Consider the following 12,441-nt stretch of genomic DNA (forward strand, 5'->3'; position numbering starts at 1 on the left):
TAATACTTAATTAGTTACATTATTATATTATTATCAACTGTTTGGGATGCATGATATTGAGTTTTGCATTTAGAGACCCATTTGTCATATCATGCTGAAACTTGCTTTGTAAATGTATCACATCCTTTTGGGTGTATCTCTGTGTATGTCTTGCTTACATTTTTATAATAGTGAATACATTTGCAAAGGATGCTCTTCATTACAGCTCAGTCATGTGTCAGAAAATTGGGTTTGAGTCTGTCAAACTGTCTGCCACACAATATAGAGAATTGCTAGCCCAGTAGTGATGAAACCTGCCAAGGATCTTCTTTAGCACAGGCTAATGAGAGTGGACCATATTTTTGGATTGCCCCCCGTCCCATCATCTAAGATAGCTTTTGGAAGAATCCCCAAAGAATTAGCTCTCAAATAATGATTATTATATATATTTTTTTATTATGGGTTTGTAACTTTCAAAATATGCAAGATATCTCTTCTAGTTTAAGAATGTTCCAATATTTGACATACTGGTTTGGTGAGCATGGAGGTTGGCAAATGTACCATGGCTCCATTGAAACACTTCCAGGCACTTCCCAATGCAAAATCAAATGACGGTGAGAGTGGGACCTTTAGTCCATTGGGTTTGGAATATATATATATATATATATATATATATATATATATATATAAACGATCATTGTTACTTTACTACATTGGTCTTATTAGACTGGTAATTTTACAGAGCTTTGATAGAATTGGAACAGCACATGTTGGCTTTAATACTGAATAGAGGAGCTGCCTTAATATAGAAGATTACTTTACATTGCCTTCATGAGTAGCAAATTGAATTGGAGTGTTCCAGTGCACTGTCAATTAAACTCAAGTCCTCTGGGACCCCTAACATTATTGTATTCAGTTCATATTCTTGTATAGTACACATACTGCCAGTTTCAGACACCGATTAGCACTAATCTTGGGCTACCTTACCCAAGGTACCATTAGGTTGTCCAAAATTAGGGTCGATAGGGGTCAGTGAAACCAGCCGATAACGGTAAACTTACATAAGGGTTAGAGTGTAAGAAAAGAAAAACATCTGTAATTGTAACTAATTGGTATGAACTTGAGTGAAGGAATGGTATTTTATATTCTTAAAGTCCCCAACAGGACACAATGCATAGACAAAGATCTTAAAACCTTCCCTTGTTGGGTTTTTAAAGCATTAATGAGTGTTGGCACAGGCAGTTTGCAAGCACATATATGTTTTACTTCAACAGTGAAACCCTTTCAACATCACCTCAAAGGTACAGAGCAAATACTGGGACAAGCCAAGTTGACTTTTATCAGGAGTTAACCAAAAAAATATATATATATATATATATATAAATGCAAAGCATTAAAACACAAAAGAAATGCTGTAGAACGTAATATAAAGCAGATCTACTAGATATTGCATTGATTACAATAATGTTAATAAACTGTATTTTCAATATACAGTCTACTATGTATAACACATTGTAATAATACAAATTTAAGAAAGCTGTATACACATGTAATTCTGTATGCAATACTATATATAATATTTCAGTACAGTACTGTCAGCAACTCACAAGCATGGAAACTTTCTAATCTTATGCTTGAATTGTTATTAAGTATTAAGTGGGCTGTCCTTTTCACAATATGTTCTTATGCTGATAATATTTTCATTACTGGCTCACAGTGTATGGCAAGGTAACCCCTTATGAAAAATAAATATATATTATATATATATATATAAAATCTAAGTTTTAAAATTGTATGGGATTTGTTTCTTTTTCATGGCACACCTTTTTGGAAGAAATGTACATAAAATGATTCCTTAAATCTCTAGCAATTTCAGTGACATGTGCAACAGAATTCTCTTAGCAAGGTTTACACAAATGAAAAAGCAGGTGTCTTAGACTTGTGAGAGTACATTTCTGAAAAAAACATTGGTAAAAGAAGGTGGAGCGATTAGCATGCAAAGAAAACAAATTATATATATATATTTTTTAAAGGGTCTGATCTGTCATAAAGAACGAGCAAAAATAAAACTATATTTACATTTTGAATGGGCCCAAGATGCAGGTTAAATCACTGCCTACAGAGCCCTCTTTTTAAAGAAACTGCAAACTGCTTATACAGCAACAATCTTATGTGATTTGCGATGCAACTTTGCTCAACATTTCTTTTTAGATTTATTTCAGAACTGAAAACACAAATCTACACAAGTATGAAATTACAACTTAAGACTACATCCTCATTTCACTACATGGTAGACATTTCTTTAAAAAACAAACAAAAAGCATGAAAAAAAGATACACCCAAACTACCTTCATAAGGTATTGTCTTCATCAATGATTTGTTAATACACATCACTCCATTAATTATCAAACAGCTGACACTACATAAATGTGACATAGTACAAAAAAAAACGTGTGTGAATTTGTGTGCAGATCTGTGTGTAACACACTAATCCATTTGTGCTACTTCTACCAAAACATTAATTAAAATGTTTTCACAGCGATAAAGGCAAGGTAAAAAAAAAATAATAATAATAATTAAGATGGGGAAAGAGACCTTGACCTGGAACGTGAGGCAGATCTAGCAGCTGACCTAGAACGAGACCTGGATTTAGATCTGGCTTTAGAAGCAGACTTCGATCTAGATCGGGGTGTGGTTTTGCCCTTGGGCTTGGACTTTGAGCTGGAGCGAGACCTGTGGCTGTCACCAGCTCCCACCTCACCATTCTTGGACTCGTTCTGTGACTCAGACTTCCTGGTGCACTCCTTGTCTTCAGACTCAGACTCAGACCTGGACCTGGAATAGTCTTTGTCTCCCTTCTTTTTGTGCTTGCTGCTGCTCTTGCCTTCCCTCCTGCTGCGGCTCCTCTTCCTGCTGCTCCTCTGCTCTTTGCTCTGACTCCTGCTGGTACTCTGGCCTCCGTTCCGGTCTTTGCTTCTGCTTCTCCCCCTCTCATATGTACTGTCTCTGTTGTTGTTGCCTCCCCTGCTCCTGCTGTGGCTCCGGCTTTTCTCTTTCTTTTTGCTCGGGCTGCGGCTCTTGCTCCTGCTCGCCGAATGAGAAGCGGACCTTTAGAGAAAAAAATAAATAAATAAAAATACGCAAGACATACTAACATTTATAAATCCATTTGTAAATTCAGAATGACCAAAGCCAATATGCATTAACAGCATCATTAGAAATATTGCCCTACTGGTTTGGTGAGATACTAAAAACACCCAAGAAATGTGGTTCTGTTTGTATTTCATTATACAACTAATTAAGGACCCACAAATTAGAATGTAACAATTTGTGTATCGATGAATCATGATACTTTCCTTACATGACATATTGTATCGTAATAGAAGTACAGGTATGTATCATTTTTTTTAACGCGATACAAGACCAAAAACACAACAAAAACACCCCATAAAAAACCTTACTTACCTGGAATGAGAGCGGTTCTTGGACCTGCTCTTTGAGCGACTGCTCTGGCTGCTGGTGCTGCGACTCTTGCGTGAACGCCTGCTTCTGGAGTAAGACCTGAAGAGACGGAAGCACAGCGACAATTTAGAAATGCTCTTCATTCAAAAGCCTTATTTATTAGTGATTTAGGTAACTTGTACCATACACATTGTGTAAAGTGGATGACCCTGCAAGAGGTGAAGGTTGCATCTTTCTACTGCTAGTCAGTTTCAAACATGGGCAAGACTGCAGATCTATCACTCTGATAGCAGATTGATAACCGCTGCTCGGTTGGTAGTTGCTTCTGTATCCATAAATCTTGTGTGATGACTCTATGGGCTATTCTAGTGAATGTATTTTACAGCACATTTCCATCACTTGATGGTCACACATCTCCATCATGTTGCATGGAGCGCAAGGAGTGTAACACAATCTATACAAGTCTGAATGATACTGTACTAGTTGTACAGCAGTGGTGAGGCTGTGTTACCTGGAGCGGCTGCGACTCCTGGAGTAGGAGCGACGGCGTCGTGAGCCAGGCCTGTCTTCAACCAGGCGGATCTTCCTGCCGTTCACCTCTGTGCCGTCCAGCTTCTCCAGGGCGCGCTTCATGTCAGAGTAAGACTTGAACTCAATGACACCTTCGTTCTTTCTTCCTTTGTGTGCATCGGCATACGTCACCTCCCCTGCTTGACGCATATAATCCTAAAACAAATGAAGAGTGAGATTTAAGTAATAAGTCAGTCAAAACGTTTGACCTCATGAAAATAACCACAAAGACATACCTTTAGATCCTGCCAACTGCAACGGCTGGACAGATTCTCTACAACCAGCCTGTATTCTGTACGAGTTGGAGGCCCATACTTGTCTCTCCCACTTCGTCTATAACCATATCCACCTTCAAGGTGACAAGCACAAACAGGTAGTTTAGACAGAGAAAGCAAGGCATCAGCTGCTTAAGTAAACCCCCGTTTAAAAAAACTACTCTGTCCCAAATTCAGAAAAAGTCATAAATTACTAGACTGTCGTCATCTTCTACAACTAGCCATCTTCCCTGCTTAATTTTTTTTTTTTTTTAAAAGCTACTTTTACAGAATGATCATAACTTGAATTTACACTTAAAAAAAAAAAAACACTAAACACATTATACATGCACACTAATTATTAAATATATATGTAGATCATTATACATAAATGTATTAATATATAAAATAAATCTGAAAAAGGCAACCAAACCACTAAACCATTTACCAACATGTCTTTCTACTATACTTACGGTGAATTATGTTTTTCGTAATTATATCTGATATGAAAAAAATATTTCCAAGCACCTATTTCAGTTTAATCACATCTGGCTCTAACCCCTTGGCATCCTCACCACCCAGGCCTAATGGGAATAGGTAGCGGTCATCACATGGCTTCCTTTTTTGGTCAGCCAAGAGCCACAAAGGTCAAAGAGCCCCTCATGGAAAGGTAACCCAAGGCCAGCAAATGGAACAGGCAGTCAGTCATCTTAGCCTCAAAGGACTCTTTTAATTAAAACATTGAGGTCTTTGTTAAATCTATTGTTAAACAATCACATTACAAAAAAAAAAAAAAAAAAACATTCAAATTGTTCAGATTAATTATAATACAGATTTTTAGTAAATTCACCAATTATCAATAAACAGCAGTATTTCAATACTTAAACACAATTTTGTTGTTGTTGCGAATCAATGTTGATATTTATATATTTTTTGCAAATATCCAAATCATCATTCTTTTTATTTCTTTTTTTTGTTTGTTTTAAAACACATTTCTGCAAATTATTACTAGGCTTTTAAAAAAGAAAAAAAAAAGTAATTTCCAATCTATACATTTTAAAATTTTTCAATTGCTTTTTACTGAAATAGAAAACTTTGCTTAAATAAAACAGCAGGAGAAGAGGTAATACACTTACTGCGTCCGGAGCTGTAGCTTCCATCGCGACGAGGACCTCTTGCATGTTCCACAATGACCCTCTCCCCACACAGGTCTTTGCCATTCAGTTCATAGACAGCATCGTCTGCATCCCGCGGGTCATCAAACTCAACAAACCCATACCTTCAGAGAAAGAGACAAACAAACTGAGCCAGGTTATGAGCCAGTTTCACTAAGCACAGCTCAGGTGCAAAAGGAAAAAAATAAGACATAAAAATGTTACAACTTTGAACAAATAACCCAGCATGTCTGCACACCCCATGGGTAGCTTTATGGACACTCTTGAAATTACTGTGAGTCAAGCAGGAATGCTGTTCTTTTGCTACTATTTGAAGCAGGAGTTGTCTTCAGTTCTGGCTGCCTGTCAGATAGGCAACTGGAACTGAAGAACAGTTCCTCAATTCACAGTCAAGTCACCTTAACACCGGCATATTTGAGGATTGACAAAATGAACCAAGCAGTATGACTGCAAACATCATAAAAATGTAGGGAACAAGAAAAAAAAAAGTTAAAATGTCATTTGAAGCTACTTAAGCTCTAATGTAGCTCAGCAAGATTATAAACTTGTTTTTCCTTTTCCAAAAAAAAAAAAAAAAATGGTGCAAGCTCTGTGATGTTTCATATCCCGTAACTCACACTGCATGTATTTTCATGTAGTTATTGGGTTACAGGATGCAACTGCATAATTTAATCCTAGTGTTGTATTTGACATATCCGCATATCCCGTATTGTAAGAAAAAACATCAACGCAAGAAAAAAGGGGACGAGTGTAAGCATAAGAGGTAAAGCAAAAACATTTTTTGTGAAGTATGTTTTTATTAATTTCAAAAGGCAATACAATAAACACACACACACACACACATACAGTGTATATCTTAGTGTTAGTAAGATCAGTTGATGCCTTACACCGTTTCTTAGAAAATATATTTAATATGACCAACTGCTAGCTATCCCTAAACATAACCCAACATTCATGTATGTATTTAAAAACACTTAACATGGTCTGCTGCTGTGTTTTACAGGTGAACTTAAACGGTTTGCTGTTCACTTGGTGAAAAACTGATGCCAATACAAAAAAGGCGGTTGAAAACGCTCCAGTATAACAGTCAAGATGTCTTTCAAAAGGACAAGTTCTTTCATCGTGCTTTTTTTCAGGTTTATGTCTGTGCTCAGCTTGTTATGGCCCTAAATTAAATTGCCATGTCTTTAAATTAAAATAAAGTAATTTAGTCGGCAGATACTGTTGTTATTGTATTTCAACTACGCATGCGCTCTGGAAAACTGTATAGCGCGGAGACAAAAACCGACCCAGATGACCGACCCATTCTTATACAACTGTTATGCGTTGACGATATGTAGCAATTGGATTTAAAAGTAATACAAATTCACACAAGCAGGTTTGTTATGACAGCGCCGGGGATGAAGGTGAGGCAGGGTAGCCATGTCTAGTTGCACAGCGGGTGAAAGGGGGGGTTGCCATGGATATCGCTTGTCTTTCATTTTTGTATTTTTTTTTTACCCGTTTTTGAGGTCGACCTCGAGTATCTTCCCGTAGCCCCTGAAGAACCTCTCGACGTCCCTCTCCCGTGCTTGGTAACTGAGCCTCCCAATATAAACCCTCGACATGTCCCGTTCCCTCGGCTTCTGCGCCTCCCAGGCCACTCTCTGAAACACACAAACACACCCCCCTCAGCACAGACTCGGTTGCGTGACGTATACAGTGACACATGCCCTCAAACGCACCAATGAGAAGAGGGTATTCCTTCGTAGAGGCGTGGTTTTGTTCTGCAAGCTCGCGAACAGGTGGCAAGATTCAGCCAAAGATGTTCTGGAATATTCTGTGCTGGACCACAAGAAATAAACTGTATCCCCTTAATCAGATATATAGTCCATATTCACAAATTCCTTAGACGGTTTACATTTAAAGAGTGTTTATAAACATTATATTATGTTAAACAGTTATTAGGAAACTCGATAATGCAGTTGAATGGGTTTTATGAACTGCAAACCTGATTTAATTAACCAAAATGGGATTAAAAACATAATGTTTTGTGATTGGACCCAGACAATTTCATTTTTAGTAATGTACCAGAGCGCGCAATTTTGTGGTCTGGACCGAGGTAAAAAAAAAAAAAAAAAAAAAAAAAAGTGACTTTAAATACGCTCAAACAGTTTCCAATTTTACCTCTAGTGGGCGCTGGTGTCCAAGAGAGAAATATTATTTGGATTTAGAAGAATGATTTCCATGAAATGTAGATCGGTGTGATATAAAACAAACAGCGAGAACTGCACCCATGGCTTTCAGAAGCAAAGTAGCCGACACAAAGGTACCATGCTTTTACCGTTTCTGTGTTTGTTTACTTCTATTGAATTACGTCATTATTTACACACCTGTCCATTTTGTAACATGACGCAACGCGCAGGTTGCAAAGCGGTACAGAGCAAGGCCTCTCTCTTCTTTTCTTTGCGTTGCAAATTAAGTCATGTCTAAATCATGAAAGAGACAACAGTGTTTAGCGGTGATCTTTACAAATATAGTAACAATCAAGTAGCATCATAAGAAAACATGAAATGGATGATCTGATGTGTACTGTATAGATTGATGCTATGGTATCTGTAGCCACATGTATATTTATTTAAAAAAAAAACTTCGAAATATTGCATTCTGTACTTGTATCAATTATTATTATTATTATTATTATTATTATTATTATTATTATTATTATTATTATTATTATTATTTCAGACGGTAATTCTGCATTTGTTGCTGTGCTTGGCTATTTTCTACACCCTCTACTACATGATCGGCAGCGTCTGCTTTGGTGCTTTCAAGTAAGAAAACCGTGTTTGTGGTGAGGGGGTATTTAAGGGAGGCGATCATTCAGATCTTAATAATTATAGACCTATATCTGTTTTACCAGTTACTGCTAAATATTTGAGAGTTTAGTAAGAGCAATTAAACAGTTTCTTAGAACAGAACAATATCCTAGTAGGTCATCAATCTGGATTTTGATCAAAACATAGCACAGGCTGTGCTTAAAGTGATTCATGATATATGGCTAGCTTTAGATGCTGGCAAATTTGCTGGTGCTTTATTACTAGACTTATCTAAAGCTTTTGACTCAGTAGATCATATAGTCCTGTGTAAAAAAAAAAAATGCTGTTTAGGATTTAGTGAGAGGGCTGTGGATTGGTTCAAGGATTATCTAACAAATCATACACAAGAAATAAGAGCTGATGGCATTATTTCAACCTTTCTACCTCTATGTAAAGAGGTACCTCAGGGTTCAGTCCTTGGACCAATCCTCTTTACCCTTTATATTAATGAGCTAGGATCTGATTTGGGGAACACTAACACAAATATCCACGTGCTGATGACACTATTTTGTACACAGTAGGATATTCTATGCAGGCAGTACAGAGCGATCTGCAGACTTCCTTTGATACTGTACAGCAAAAACTATTTCAAGATAGATTATTACTAAATGTATATAAGACACAAACAATGCTGTTCTGTTCTGATAGGAGGAAGATTAGAAATCTGTCATGGGTTATTGTTACATTGCATGGAGAGATACTTTAGAAAGTTTCTTCTTTTAAAAACTTAGGCACGTGAGCATCTAGATTATTTGATTTGTTCTAGATTGTCCTGCTTTGACACACCGTTGTCACATGTATGTACAACTCGTCTAGCTCTCATTCACAAATCGTAGGCTTTTTCCTTGGTACTGTTTGTTTTTCAGGTTCTTCAGGGTTTGGTAGCTCCTTATCTGAATGTTGTGGTGGAGAGGATTAACACTGGCAATAGTTTACACTCTCAGGATTCTGTTTGTTTGGCAGTCCCAAAAGTTTTGAGAGAATTTGTATTATGGAATTGCTTAGAGCCTCTTGCCATTGTTTTTCCTTTAGCCCACATTAACATACAGAAGTGTCTTATTTGTGTTGTTATTTTTTTGTAGGCTGCTGACTAAGTTTGCTGACATGTATCTGTTGTGTTGCTTGTATTGTAAGTGTTTTATTGTCTAACAGGACCCCATTGTAAAAGAGGCCTCGGTCTCAATTGGTAAATCTTCTGTATAAATAAATACATTTAAAAGGCTGTAGACAGGGCAATCCAGTGGGGCTCCCTGGCATACCACTCTGTGCTCTGTATATTCAGTAACTCAGATTAAGGCAGAAGCACCCATGCTGTCAGTTTGCTGCGACACCATACACAGAATATCAACAAATATCCTAACACCATTCTAGTTGCATCTGTTCTCAAGGCATGTTTATGAGGATATAATTAATCAATCACTGCTGAAATGTAACAACACGATGTTTAAGTCACACTTACATCTATAGAAACACTTTTCAAATTGTGATAGCATTTGGTTACCACATTTTATTTCTTTATTTTTGTCATTTGCCCAATCTAGATTTTTTTTCTTCCCTATTTCCCCTCCAATTTGAAATGTCCATGGCAGCACAAAGCCCTTGCTTCAGACCCTGTGTGCCCCCAAAACATTTGTCCATAGCTGTAGTTTTGTTTTGATTTTAGAATGGCAGTATTTTGTTTTTAATCCTGGTGTAATTGCGTTGCAGGCTTGATCATTTCGATGGGCTCATACCATTTGACTTTAAGACAGAACCCTCCGAATCCAACTCAAAATACCTTGGTAGGTGTAATGTCCAGGCAGGGAACAGTGCAGACAGTGTGTGAAAGTGCGGGTCATGTTGGTTTGTGGAGAACAGTTTAATATCAGACAGCAGAATAGAATCAGTCAATCCTTTGAATAACCTCAGTGCCTCTGAATTAGCTTCCAGTTTGTCAATTTGCCCTCAGGTACTATGATAGGGTGAGATCTTCTGTGTTAAAAGGAAGTGTAATTCCAATGTGAAGCTTCTCAGTGTGTATGTGAGAAAGTAAAGCGCAATCAATTGCTTCATTTTGATTGGCTAGCAGTACAGCTGAGTGTACAGCAGTCTTGATTGTGTGCTTGTTGTTTCAGTGAACTTGCTGTCGATGCAGCTCACCTATTTCAGCAGCGGGCTCCTGTTTGCCGCGGTGGTGAAGCGCTGGGTGTGGGATTATGCCATCACTGTCACCCTGGTGCATGTTGGACTGACCTCCGCAGGTGAGGCGCTCAGACAGGCAGCATGCATTTGGTTTATCACTGTCGCAGTGTCTATGGAAAACAGCATGTACGCTACAGATTCTGATGCATTTCCATAGAATCACTTGAAGCTCAGTGCCAGTCTGTTCAATGTCTTGTCTGCAGCAGTAACTGAACATCTTATGTTTCTTTTGGTATTTCTAGGTGTAGTGCTATGGAGTGTTTAATAGCACTGTGTAGTGAAATAGCTGAGTGTTGTTTGTCTTCCAGTAATGCTGGAGTTCCCTCTTGTGTGGCAGTGGTGGCTGGCTCTGGGTAAGTCCACTTTGTTTCACTCATTTACTCAGACTTTGGTATTGTTCAGTAGTGTTCTATGCAGAGGATCACATTTGCACACAGGATAAGGTGCAGTGGGGAATGTGTTGCTGTTGAACTCTTATACCTGCTGTACAGTATTGTTCTTTATCACATGTTCAATCATCCTTCCTCCTTCCTCCAGGCAGTGGCTTGTTCCTGATGATCTGCAATGGTCAGCTGATTGCGTACTTTGCCTGCGAGAATGACCACAGCCATCCCACGCTCGACAGCTACTGACTGACCACTCTGTAGCAATCAGCACGGAGCTCCACTCTGTCACATCCTTGGGGATGTTGGGGGGTCAAATACATTCCACAGACTACAACAGCTTTACTCCTGGACTAATAATACCATAATGTCGATGTCAAGAAAGCCGTGTTTGTGGTATTCAAAATACAGGATGAGGACACTGTACATTATGCGCCCTTTATAAGGCCAAGAACGGTTCGTTGTTTTAGTAAAATTCATTGGAGTTTAAGAGGTCACTTCAACTGCATCCAGAAAATTGGCAATCCTAACACAACACACATTGGTCTACATGAGGTCTGGTAGATCATATGGGGAAGATGACAGCTGCAAAGAAGTGTGGCATCTGAAACACAATCTCGCTAGACCAAGACACTGAATGCAGATCGTAATCCAGCTGTTTATCACAGTAGCTTGTTAAAGCCGCTACAAACGGTAAGTCATACCTTCAGGAGCTTGCTGGTTCGAATCCTGGTTGTGTTGAGTTGCCGATCTTGGTTGGGGGCTCACAAGGAGCACTTAGTTGGCCTTTTGCAATCGCCTGGACATAGTTTACCTCACAGTGCTTCGCATGACACCTTCTGGTCAGGCATCCTGGGGTCACAGACAGTGCCTGTCAATTGAACTTTACTTAATTTATTTCAAATAGTGCCAAAAAAGTCTTCTGATGAGTGTGTGGTTTAAACATTTCCCCTTTTTTGTTGTTGTTTGTGGTCTGCATCATCAAAATCAGTCACATATAGACCTGTAGAAAATGTGTTGTTAATAAAAATGAAAATACACTGTTACATTTTAATATTTCACAACAGTTTCTGCAACTCCTTGTAATGCATGTCACACGTACAAAGGTCATTTTAAAGTTACCTTCCCAAGGAACCCATGTTATAAACTCACATAAACCAGGAACTTGGGCAATCAGGCCCCTTGCTAAATGCACTCCAGTCACACTTACCACAGCATGAAACAGCAGGTTGTGAATGAGGTGAATGGCAGTCATGTGTGGATCATGAATTATTAAGATAGTATAAACAGGGTATAATAAGAGTTATTCAGCTCTATTGATGGAATATTTCTTGTAACACAGGTCGAACAAGAACACCCTGTACAGAATTCATGTACAACACGTCAACAATGTTGTTGAGAAAGGCAGTTGTTTGTGTATTAAATATACATTGAAATCATGATTCTGATTGTACTGTTGCTTAATCCGTATCTTTAAAATGTAATGAAAAGCTTCTTTTAAACTGGTCTTAATTTAACAGATGTAATTACACACCCTTGAAGCAGCTGGTGGGTGCCCTTGACTGGTTTATTGTTATTC

General features: G+C 38.2%; 2 protein-coding genes across 3 annotated transcripts; one reads left to right on the forward strand and one right to left on the reverse strand.

Annotated features, from left to right (window-relative positions):
* Positions 1-627: 627 nt before the first annotated feature.
* Positions 628-7,104, reverse strand: LOC117412956 (serine/arginine-rich splicing factor 4-like). The gene is made up of 6 exons (XM_034021615.3): positions 6,941-7,104; positions 5,402-5,544; positions 4,248-4,360; positions 3,953-4,167; positions 3,445-3,540; positions 628-3,087 (listed from the first exon to the last, which is right to left on the reverse strand). The coding sequence occupies exons 1-6, from the start codon at positions 7,045-7,047 to the stop codon at positions 2,556-2,558; spliced, it is 1,206 nt and encodes a 401-aa protein (XP_033877506.3). The 5' UTR covers positions 7,048-7,104; the 3' UTR covers positions 628-2,555.
* Positions 7,105-7,619: 515 nt separating this feature from the next.
* On the forward strand, positions 7,620-12,415 carry LOC117964550 (transmembrane protein 244-like). Of its 2 annotated transcripts, XM_058997580.1 has the most exons (6): positions 7,620-7,748; positions 8,168-8,253; positions 10,006-10,079; positions 10,413-10,538; positions 10,788-10,832; positions 11,017-12,415. In XM_058997580.1, the coding sequence occupies exons 1-6, from the start codon at positions 7,716-7,718 to the stop codon at positions 11,109-11,111; spliced, it is 459 nt and encodes a 152-aa protein (XP_058853563.1). In that variant the 5' UTR covers positions 7,620-7,715; the 3' UTR covers positions 11,112-12,415. The 2 variants fall into 2 exon arrangements, with proteins under 2 accessions (XP_058853563.1, XP_058853564.1); XM_058997581.1 differs by lacking the exon at positions 10,006-10,079 and having other exon boundaries at positions 10,722-10,832; positions 11,017-11,119.
* Positions 12,416-12,441: the final 26 nt, after the last annotated feature.

The sequence above is a fragment of the Acipenser ruthenus genome, chromosome 23, assembly GCF_902713425.1.
Source record: "Acipenser ruthenus chromosome 23, fAciRut3.2 maternal haplotype, whole genome shotgun sequence".
In the NCBI taxonomy this organism is placed as follows: Eukaryota; Metazoa; Chordata; class Actinopteri; order Acipenseriformes; family Acipenseridae; genus Acipenser; species Acipenser ruthenus.